We start from the raw sequence: 12,456 nt of genomic DNA on the forward strand, positions 1-12,456 counted from the left end.
ATCATTTATTTTAGATATTTATTTATTTAAAATTGCTAGCTGTTTGGATTATCTTGACTAAGGTGACGCACAGTTTTTTGAGAAAAAAATACATGCAAATTATAATAAAATTACAATTACAATAAAAATTACTACTACTACAAAATATGTTTGTTATGAAGAGAAAATGCTTGACACTATTATTATTATTATTTAATAATGTCAAGCATTTTCTCTTCCATTACAAACATATTTTGCCATCTTACATATGCAGTATTGTTATGATGATGATTATGATTATTATGATTATGATTATTATCAATGCTACTCAACACCAGTTGAGTACCTCTGTTCTAGAGTGGGCAAAAGTGTGTGCATGTACCGTGCATGGCATGTCTCTGTCCAGAGAGCAGCTTAACCAGTGCCCAGAAAGCATCTTCCTCATTCATATAGATGAGTAACAGAGCAGTGATCTGACTCATGCCCTGACAATAGCCCACCTCCTACACACACACTCACACACACACACACACACACACACCCCATAAGAGAGAGAATCCATAGTGTGCGGCTTCTTTCCACACATAAATCAACTGCAAACACATGATTGCCTAGACAGCAATTTAAATTATTCAATATATTAATATAGGGACATAAACTGAAATCTACACAGCTATTTTTAAAAAGGGGGTATTTTTGAGTATATTTGACTCACCGTGTTATAAATGGAGTATGCTGTAAGCACATGAAACAGATCCTGCTGTCTGAAATACAACACACAAAACAATCATGTAAACATCCTGCATTCTGCTTTCCAATTTTATGCCATGGATCATTAAGTTTTAGCACATTTTTGCATGTCCTGTTCTTTTCCTCTCTCATTGTCTCATTTTCCTGTCCGTTTTTCTGTCTTGTGGATGTCTAAGGCCACACTGTGAAAATGATCTGACCCTTTCAAATCTCCACAGGTAAATGTCACATCAGTCAATATGAGTGCTTTAGCCCTGTCACAATTCAATACACCAATAACTCGAAGAGAAACGGTGGGGTGTGGGCGTCTCTCTCTCGCTCCATTGCGCTCTCAACTTTTCCATTTCACATGCTGGTTAAATGTAGCAGTTTATGGCCATGAGAAATGGAAGCACCTCCGAGAAGAAATAAAAAATATATTTTACACAGGCAGATTAAAGCCCTACATAAAAAAAAAAAAAAGTCTCCATCAGCAAAGCACTTCAGTATGAAAGCCTGCTAAAACACTACAATGTATGCAATATTTGCAATAAAATGGTTGGATACTTGAATTAATTATTCAGAATCTAAATTGATTGAAATTAAATGTTTGGATACTTGATTATATGAAAACAAAACAAAACTAAAAACAAAACACAAAATGTTTGGCAACTTGAATAACTTGTTCAGAAGCAAAACAAAACAAAACAAAAAGAAAAAAAAAACAAAACAAAATGTTTAGATAATTGAACTTGTTCAGAATAAACAAAACAAAGCATAGCAAAGCAAAGCAAAGCAAAGCAAAACAAACAGTCTATGTTCAGACTGTCAGTCCAAATCCGATTTTTGTACATATCCTATAGGAATCTGATCATATTTAACAAGTGTGAACAGAAAAAAATAAAATAAAATAATAAAATAAATAAATACATCACATGAAATACGATTTTTACAAATCTATTTTAAGCTACATTCACATGTGGTTTGAAATCCTATTCAAATCGGAGTTCTGGAAATCTGTTTCAGTCTCACTGTGGATTTCGTGTGGTTTATGCCACTTTCTCATGCCACGTAAAACGAAATGTCAGATATAGGAAATAGTTATAGGAAACATGTTCTAACTGCAGAAACAAGGTTGTGTTGTTGCAAAGTGCTGGACGAGCAGAAAATTACAATATAATGGAGACATGTTGAATTTTGATACCGGCGGAGACGACAACACAGAATACAGCCACGCATACCAGCCTCCTGCGTTTCTGCCGCTGCCTCATAATACGCAGTAGTCCAGCGCGGCAGCTACACATTGTCATGTTGTAAGAAATCATCTGTATTGGAAACTCTTCCATGTTGCTGTTGCTGTTTTTGGCGTATACCTACTATGCAACATCATTGCCATAGAAACCAATACAGATATCCAGGAAAACGAAAGAGCACCACGGGACACACAAATCAGATCCGAACAGTTGCTATATACAATGTGGACATTCAAGATAAGATTTCAATCGGATACACAAATAATCGGATTTGGACTGACAGTGTGAACATAGCCTTACATAATTGGATACTGGAATAATTTGTTGAATGAATAAAAGAATCTAACCTCTAATTTTAAAAAAGAAAAATCTGTATCCAATATATGCAATAAAATGGTTGTATATTTGAATTAATTGTTCAGAGTCCAAACAATAAATAAATAATAAAATAAAATATAAACACATAAGTATTAGCACTTGAAAAAACAATAACAAAAAAAAAAAAATGTCTGAATTCATGAAAAACTTAAGAATGAATGAATGAATAATTTAATCACTTGTTCAGAATCTAAATAAATAAATAAATATAACTAGCCTATAATAATATATGTTGTGAAGGAGATTACAGAGATGCAAATTAAATTAAATTTTGTCACGCATGTTTGTCTTAAGATGATCACACTTAAAGGGTTAATTTACCCAAAAATAAAAATGTCATTAATTACTCACCCTCATGTCGTTCCACACCTGTAAGACCTTCGTTCATCTTCGGAACACAAATTAAGATATTTTTTGATAAAATACGATGGCTCAATGAGGCCTGCATTGCCAGCAAGACAATTAACACTTTCAAATGCCCAGAAAGCTACTAAAGACATATTTAAAACAGTCCATTTGACTACAGTGGTTCAACCTTATTGTTATGAAGCGACGATAATACTTTTTGTGCACAAAAAAAAAAAAAAGAAATCGTTTTGAAATCGCCCATCACTAGATATTGTTGAATAAAGTCGTTATTTTGTTTTTAGTATTCTCGTCGCTTCATAAAATTAAGGATGAACCACTGTAGTTACATGAACTGTTTTAAATACACTGTTCAAAAAATTAAAGGAACACTTTTTAATCAGAGAATAGCATCAAGTCAGTTAAACTCCTGGGATATTGATCTGGTCAGTTCAGTAGCAGAGGGGGTTGTTAATCAGTTTCAGTCTGCTTTGGTGTTAATGAAATTAACAACAGGTGCACTAGATGGGCAACAATGAGACGACCCCCAAAACAGAAATGGTTTTACAGGTGGAGGCCACTGACTTTTTTTTTTTTTTTTTTTTCCTACTCATCTTTTCTGACTGTTTTTCACTAGTTTTGCATTTGGCTAAGGTCAGTGTTACTACTGGTAGCATAAGGCGATACCTGGACCCTACAGAGGTTGCACAGGCAGTCCAACTGCTCAAGGATGGCACATAAATACGTGCCATTGCCAGAAGGTTTGCTGCGTCTCCCAGCACAGTCTCAAGAGCATGGAGGAGATTTCAGGAGAAAGGCAGCTACTCTAGGAGAGCTGGACAGGGCCGTAGAAGGTCCTTAACCCATCAGCAGGACCGGTATCTGCTCCTTTGTGCAAGGAGGAACAGGATGAGCACTGCCAGAGCCCTACAAAATGACCTCCAACAGGCCACTGGTGTGAATGTCTCTGACCAAACAATCAGAAAAAGACTTCATGAGGGTGGCCTGAGGCCCGACATCCTCTAGTGGGACCTGTGCTCACTGCCCGGCACCATGGAGCTTGATTGGTATTTGCCATTGAACACCAGAATTGGCAGGTCTGACACTGGCGCCCTGTGATTTTCACAGATGAGAGCAGGTTCACCCTGAGCACATGACAGACGTGAAAGGGGTCTGGAGAAGCCGTGAAGAACTTTATACTACCTGTAACATCGTTCAGCATGACCGGTTTGGTGGTGGGTCAGTGATGGTCTGGGGAGGCATTTCCATGTAGGGACGCACAGACCTCTACAGGCTAGACAATGGCACCCTGACTGCCTTTAGGTATCGGGATGAAACCCTTGGACATTTTATCAGACCCTACGCTGGTGCAGCGGGTCCTGGGTTCCTCCTGGTGCACGACATTGCCCAGCCCCATGTGGCGAGAGTATGCAGGCAGTTCCTGGAGGATGAAGGAACTGATACCATTGAATGGCCCCCACGCTAATCTGACCTAAATCCAATAGAACACCTCTGGGACATTATGTTTCAGTCCATCCGACGCCACCAGGTTGCACTTCAGACTGTCCAGGAGCTCAATGATGCCCTGGTCCAGATCTGGGAGGAAATACCCCAGGACACCATCCATCGTCTCATTAGGAGCATGCCCCGACGTTGTCAGGCATGCATACAAGCACGTGGGGGCCTTTCAAACTACTGAGTACCATTTTGAGTTGCTGCAATGAAATTTCAGCAAAATGTACTAGCGCTTCTGCATCACTTTGATTTTCGGGGTGTCTTTGAATTCAGTCCTCTGTAGGTTGATAATTTCATTTCCATCAAACGATGTGGCATCCTTTCGCTCCTAGCACATTACCCTGTCCATATCAGTATAGATATCCAGCATGATATTTTTCCTGATTGAGATCTGACGTGTTTTCAAAGTGTTGCTTTAATTTTTTTGAGCAGTGTATGTCTTTAGTACCTTTTGGGCATCTGAAAGTGTTAATTATCTTGCTGGCTATGGAGGCCTCACTGAGTCATCGGATTTTATCAAAAATTTCTAAATTTGTGTTATGAAGATGAACAAAGGTCTTATGGGTTTGGAAAGACATGAGGGTGGGTAATTAATGACAGAATTTTCATTTTTGGGTGAACTAACCCTTTAAGTCTAGTGATCATCTTGAGCTTTATGCGCCAAAGGGCCTGGGAGACTCAGTGGTCAGCTTGTAGAGGGGCCTAAGTACCCGATAGTGGGCAGCTTGGACTGTTTGTGCCAAGGGGCCTAGATTGCCTATTAGTCAGCTTATACAGTGGTCAGCTTATGCAGGCCTGGAGGAATTAGCAGTCAGTTCAAGCTATATTCACAGTTAGGCCAAGGGGCCCTAGTGGTCAGCTGGCACTACATGAATTGAGGGAACACTAAAACTTCCTGTATGTTTGTGTGTATATTTCTGTTGATGTGTGTTTGGATGCTCACTTGACATCATAACGGTGCATGAACATGATGTGATCTCTATATGTACGATTCACATCCAGATCAATCTGACGGACATCTGGAGACAAACCCCTTGCTCTGATCTTCAGTTTCTGGAGAAAGAAAGAAACAGGGCATTGAGTTCATAATAAATATTAACTAGCAGTGAATTATAGTCAGCACTCTGCAGAGACCACAGCATGAGTTTTGCCACACACACAAACAGTTCCAGTTAAAGCAGAATACAGCCTGCAAATCATGTTTTCTGTCCGCTTGGATGCTGCAGGGCTTTAGTAAAGCTGCCATTGTCCAGTTGAGGTGATGTTTCCCTCTGCGGTGTGTGTGTCAAACCACATAAGAGTTACATTGAAAACCTCAGGGGCTTGCTATTTTAGAAAGTCATATTTAAGTAAAGAGTTTGTGATTGTCTCTCTCTTACACACACACACACACACACACACACTTCTGTGGAACAGCCTAGCTCTGAAGAAAGCCATGACTATGCTGGAATGGAGAAACTGTGTTCACCTCATAGAAGTCCTTCTTCTCCTCTTTGATTTTGGGGACGTCGAGCAGAAGACACCAAACCTGACCTCTGAGCTGCAGTGGAATTCCTTTATAGATTCTCCTCACCAGCTACACACACACAGACACAAACATGGACAAAACATGATTAAAATTTAAGAAATCTCTTAACCTCAACTGTGTAAGTGTACACTTTGTTGACATTTTCTAAATAAATAAATACATTTTAGTTTCAAGGTAAAAAGTTACCCTTTAGAAGTTTGAGGTCAGTAAGATTTTTAAGTTTTTGAAATAAGTCTTTTATGGTCATCAAGGCTGCATTTATTTGATTAAAAAAAAAAAAAAAACAGTAAAAATAGCAATATCAATATTAGTAACATTTAACATAACACTTTTCTATTTGAATATATATATATATATATATATATATATATATATATATATATATATATATATATTTTTTTTTTTTTTTTTTTTTTTTTTTTTTTTTTTTAAAGGTAAATTGTAATTTATTCCTGTGATGCAAAGCTAAATTTTTAAGCTTCATCACTATTATTTGGTGTTCAAAAAACATTTCTTATTATTGTTAAAAAAAACAGTTGTGCTGCTTTTTTGTGGAAACATCTGATACAGTGATACATTTTTTTTAAAGATTGTTTTTTCATGCATACTAAGTTAGAACTGCATATATTTGAAATAGAAATCCACATGACAAGTAACATCGGCATATCACAAAAAAAGGAAGAAAAAAAAAGATAGTAAATCTATGACATTTTTAAATGACCTTGACACATGACCTTAAGGGTCTGCAGGGGTCCGATCTATAATTCTATAATGTAGCTGAAAAAAAATGCTTAACTGCTTTAATAAATAATAAAATGCTTTAATAAATAATAATGTAATGACACCAAGCTACTTAATACAGTTCAATGCTTTTTCTCAATTACGTCACGCCAGATGTACCACCCGTTTTTAAGTTTATACCCCACCCAAAATATCACAATTAATTTGATTTATAAAAGTTAAAAACATGTTCATCAAGTCACTGCAAACATGAATTTCATTGTTAATATATTTTAATCTTATTTATTTATTTATTTATTTAAAGAAAAGTGTCATGTCATTGACTCTCTGCAGTCCGGAATATAGACAACTCTATCAGAGACAGATGATTTTTGTTGTCATGGTTAGAATCAGACCCAGATGGAATTTGCAGACTTTCCACATTTTCCTGTGCTGATTTTGGGAGAATTTTAGGTAGGAATGGATTTAATTATGGTGAAATATATTAAATTGAACTAGGAGTTTTAGCAGAAAGTATGCTAAAAATATGAAAAATGTTGGAAAAAAAAAACAAACAATCAAACAAACAAGGGGAAGGGTACATAATATATAAAACTAATCGATGTGGACACAGATACTGCTGGCCTGGTTATTAGGACACCCTCAATAACCATAATCCCGCTGTCTAAACACATTCAATACCAGTGTAATAGAACACATCTGTGTGTCTGTCTCTCACAGGTAATTGTGCAGTCAGTAAAGATTAAACTCCCATCAGAGGACAGATTAAAAGCTCAAAAGCAAAACGCTGAAACCACAAAAGCTAATGGATGGCGTGAATCGTCTCTCAGCGACAATTAAACTCACCCGCTGGAAAAGAGAGAGAGAGAGAGAGAGAGAGAGAGCGATGTACGACTGTGGTGGGGTTGAGAGGTGAAAGAGAGGAATGAACACTCTTCAGTTTCCTGCACTCATCTGTCCACATTACTGCCGCTAAGTGATTTCCTGAACGTCTCTTCCACCCTTAGGGCCCATCCATGTGTGTGTATGTGTGTGTGAACTGATGGCTGCTGAGTAGTTCACTTACAATAATGGTAACGATGATATTAATAATCTTCAGGAGGCTCTTGAGGAGCTGATTATTGACAGACAGCAGTAGGCACATATCTCACAGCCACAAACCACATGAGTCAGTGTGTGTGTGTTTCCGCCTCTAATCTCGGCGAAATGAGCGATTAAGACTGTTTGTTTATTTGAATAAAATGAGACATTACAAATCGGCAGGTGTCTGCGTGTGTTTGCTTATGTGTTTAAGTGTGTTTGTTGATGGGGGATTGGCTTGTAATTGCAGATGAAGTCAATGACTCCATCTGTTCTACACAAAAAAAAAAAAAAAAAAAAAACACTTTCAACAAGCTATCTTTGGTGTGAGGAAATCAGAATCATAATAAACATGCAGATCGATATGATATAGCAGGGTTTCCTAAAGTGGATTGATTAAAAACTAATAATTACATTATACAAATGAAAAACTGAAATAAATAAATGCAAAAAATTTTAAAATAAACAATCAAAACACTTATTAAAGTCAAATGACCATTAACTGACATCAGAAAACTGTGAACATGCAAGCTAACTTTGAAAGCATAAGATCCCACCATCCCTTCAGAGTGCTCTCCAAAGCCACGCCTCTTCCAAAACACACTAAGGAATGGAGTGCATACAGAATAGATCGGGTGACATCATGGGTGTATCATTCCAGACAAGTCCCACCTGGTTCACATCCTGTTTGATCTTCAGCCATCTATATTCTGGCCAACATGCAAATCTAGATCACCAAATGATTTCCATTGTTGAGAGAATAATCCCTATGACTGTAATGTCAAGCAAAATAAACTTGTTGTCAGTTTGAAATAAGATTATTTTGCTTACCCTATTGGCAGATTATTTTTGCTTGTTTTAAAGGGATAGTTCACCCAAAAATGAAAATTTGATGTTTATCTGCTTACCCCAAGGGCATCCAAGATGTAGGTGACTTTGTTTCTTCAGTAGAACACAAATGATGATTTTTAACTCCAACCGTTGCCGTCTGTCAGTCAAATAATGCTAGTGGATGGGAACTTCTACAATAACAGTAAATAAAACTTGCTTAGACAAGTCCAAATTAAACCCTGCAGCTCGTGACGACACATTGATGTCCTAAGACAAGAAACGATCGGTTTGTGCGAGAAACCGAAAGAGTAATGTCCAACTGCATTCATCACTCGATTTGTTTGGTCTGATCGCACTCTGACAGCGGCAGTGATGTCTCGCGCATATACTTCAATGAGAGCGAGACATCACTGCCGCTGTCAGAACGCGATCAGACCAAACAAATCGAGTGATGAATGCAGTTGGACATAGTGGTGTATTAGAGGTAAAAAATTATAAAAATACTGTTCGGTTTCTCACACAAACCGATCGTTTCGTGTCTTAAGACATCAATGTGTCGTCACGAGCCGCAGGGTTTAATTTGGATTTGTCTGTCGTGTTTTATTTACTCTTATAGTCCAAGTTCCCGCTGACTTGCATTATACCACTGACAGACGGCAGCGGTTGCAGTTAAAAATCATAATTTGTGTTCTACTGAAGAAACAAAGACACCTACATCTTGGATGCGCTGGGGGTAAGCAGATAAACATCAAATTTTCATTTTTGGGTGAACTATCCCTTTAAGGAAAACTTTACTTAATTGATTTATTTTTTTCTGAAAACACGAAAATAATTTTTACTTGTCTAGAAAATTATATTTGGACTGGTAACAAGACAAAAAAGTCTAAGTAAGAAAAGCTTCTTTTTTTTTTTTACAGTGTACACCACATTTACTGCAGCAGTTGTTGCCGCTATGACTGTGAACCACCACAGCCACATCCATGAGATCGTTTAAATTTAGATTAATTTCATGTCATAGGATGTCATAGGTCACTTTCAAATGAGTGCAGAATACCATCTGAATCTGCCATGTCTGTGTTTTTCTGAGACAACCTCTATAAAAATTCCAGAACAAGATGTCAAAAGTCCATCCGCAATTCAGCATCCTCACTGTCGGCTTTATACTGATAGAGTTTGGTGGCAATCGGATTAATCGCATAGTTATGGGTTCAAACAACCCATAATAGCCAACTTCCTGTTGAGCGGAGCTAATGGTATGCAGTGCGGAAGTTGTTCAGCCCGATAAGATCTCTACGTGTACTGAGTTTCATACACATATTTGCTAGTATGTAACCATGATTTCACATTGCCCTCAAGGGGGCGCCATAGAGCCCCCCTGCCACGCCAATGTACCAGCTTTAGCCCGGCCCTAATGCTGTGGATTCTGACCTGTGTTGAAATTTTCCAGTAGCCCCTCACTGCAGAACACACAAGATCCAGTGGGCGGAGATGGGTAGGTTAAGGGATATGTAAAGTGGGAGGAGTTGGATCCAGATCCAGGGGGTGGAGATGGGTAGGTTTAGATCCAGGGGGCAGAGACGGGTAGATTTAGGGATATGTTAAGTGGGAGGAGTTGGATCTAGATCCAACCCTGCCCCCTGGATCTCGTGTTCTGCAGTGAGGAGCATCTCAAATTTTTAAGAATTTTTGAGCATGTTAAGGGCCCCAAAAGCCCCCAAAACCCTGATGAAAAATAATAATAATAATAATAAGAAAAATCATAAGAATTATCCTAAAGAAAACAATAGGGCATTTGTCACAAAAAACACAAAAATTTAAATGTAAGTGTAAGTGGGACAAAAATATTATTAAAATGTTAAAACACATTTAAATAAGTGCATGGACTGTCTGCAAATTTTGAATGGACATGTTATGTGTCAAATACTTATAATATAATAAAATACATATAATAAAAACAGCTGATATAACAAATGAAATGCACAGCAATCATCTCACACACATAATTGTGATGTGCTACTCCCCTTAACATAGAAAGTGTGCTGAAATCTTCTACACATTAATGTTATAGGTACACAAATTGTCAAATGTGTTATTTTTGAATTGTACAAAACTTGTATGTAATAAAAACACAACAAACGCAGTATTTTATAGGAAATTTATTAAACCTGCTACAATTGCAGAAAAAATATAGTAATTTTAACATTAACAATGTTGTATGAGTGAAAAGTTTCTGAAGAATTAACAATTAATAAAGTTTGTACTTTGGCTGTGGTGTTTGACAGCATCTTAAACATTAAAGGTGCCCTAGATTGTAAAATTGAATTTACCTTGGCATAGTTGAATAATAAGAGTTATGTGCACCACTGAAAAACAGGTGAATCTCAACATAACACCGACTGTGACACAACAGTCGGGATCATTAATATGTATGCCCCCAATATTTGCATATGCCAGCCCACGTTCAAGGCATTAAACAAGCTAGTATTAACGTCTGGATATGTGCACAGCTGAATCATCAGACTAGGTAAGCAAGCAAGGACAATAGTGAAAAATGGCAGATGGATCTATAATAACTCTTCATGATCCATGATATCATGATATATTTAGTGATATTTGTAAATTGTCTTCTTAAATGTTTCGTTAGCATGTTGCTAATGTTACTGTTAAATGTGGTTAAAGTTACCATCGTTTCTTACTGTATTCACGGAGATCAGAGCCATGTCGCTATTTTCATTTTTAAATGCTTGCAGTCTGTATAATTTATAAACACAACTTCATTCTTTATAAATCTCTCCAAGTGTGTAGCTTTAGCCCCGTTAGCCGTGCAGCATTATCAAACTCATTCAGAATCAAATGTAAACATCTAAATACTTACGTGATCTGATATGCTGCATCACAAACAGTTTGTAAAGATCCATTTTGAGAATTATATTACCCGTGTGTACTTAAAGAGTTCAGATGCAAAAGCCGCTAAACGCCATCTCTGTCAAAAATGAGATAATGACATTGAACGAATGCTTACGGTACGTAGTACACGTTCAACAAATCACGTGCTTCAAATCCTCTAAATCGCAGCGTCAGCTCATTCAGAAATATCGATTTGTTGGCAAAAGCCTCTAGACACCACTTCCTTTGGCAGCAAAAGCCGCTATATTCCGAGAACCAATCAGAAGGCGCGAATCGAATCATATGATTCCGAGCGGTTTCAATATAGCGGCGCGCTGAGGAGATTTTTTTAGATTTAGATTCAGATTGAGATTTTTAAAATAAAAGATGGAGTACGATGAAATGGATCAGCCTGTCCTACTAACATTGAATGGCAGAAGAAAACGTTATTTACCTCAAAACTCTGCCTATCATAAGGCAAAATAGCCTACAGTGGAAATGGCTTGGTCGCAATTGTATCATGCACTCATAACAGTTCTTCGTGCAGTGCCGTTACTTTGAAGGAATCGGATTTATTATACATCAAACAACAGCTCTATTTCGCCAAAGACAAAGTCAAACAAGATGCTATTCTTCTGTCTCATATGGAAGCTGTGCCATATAAACGGAGGAGGCAAAAAGTGGAGGCTGAATAGAAGAGACATGTGTTCGATCCCTGTGTAAAGAGGTTTGTCTACTGTTTAGCTTTTAAGTGATAAGTGCTCTCATCTTTTTCAGGGTTTTTAGTTGCATCTTTAGTGATTTTTCAACTATTTACCATGTCTTGTCCCAAATAGGTGGATTTAGAGGTTTTTGCAAAAAAAGCACAAGTGGATTTAGCTGGTTTTGACGCAAAAGAAAATCTAACTTGTTAAAAACCAATAAATTGTCTAGAGTGACATTTTTGAAAAAAAAGTTATTTTATTCACTAGCTAATAACCTTATCATTACCTTTAAAATGAAACTCCTGAACTTGATCGTAAAAGCCTGGTAAAAATTGCTCATTTTAAAGAAAAGAAGTCTGATGGATTTGGAGGGTTTTGCATCTGAACTCTTCAAATGACCTTGGGGGCGGGGAGCACGAGGTGTACACACACTAAATCGGTGCATTTTAATTACACCCCAAAACAGGTTGTTAAAACATGGTATAAT

General features: G+C 37.3%; 1 protein-coding gene across 3 annotated transcripts in view; it reads right to left on the reverse strand.

Moving 5' to 3' along the window:
* Positions 1-12,456, reverse strand: part of usp6nl (USP6 N-terminal like) — a 74,615-nt gene that overhangs the window by 9,600 nt on the left and 52,559 nt on the right. For all 3 annotated transcript variants that reach the window (XM_048157461.1, XM_048157459.1, XM_048157460.1), the window contains 4 exons: positions 5,668-5,775; positions 5,143-5,252; positions 695-743; positions 362-482 (listed from right to left, as the gene is read on the reverse strand). In XM_048157461.1, coding sequence (XP_048013418.1) covers positions 362-482; positions 695-743; positions 5,143-5,252; positions 5,668-5,775 — 388 coding nt within the window. The remainder of the gene's footprint in view (positions 1-361; positions 483-694; positions 744-5,142; positions 5,253-5,667; positions 5,776-12,456) is intronic.

The sequence above is a fragment of the Megalobrama amblycephala genome, linkage group LG14, assembly GCF_018812025.1.
Source record: "Megalobrama amblycephala isolate DHTTF-2021 linkage group LG14, ASM1881202v1, whole genome shotgun sequence".
NCBI classification, from domain to species: Eukaryota; Metazoa; Chordata; class Actinopteri; order Cypriniformes; family Xenocyprididae; genus Megalobrama; species Megalobrama amblycephala.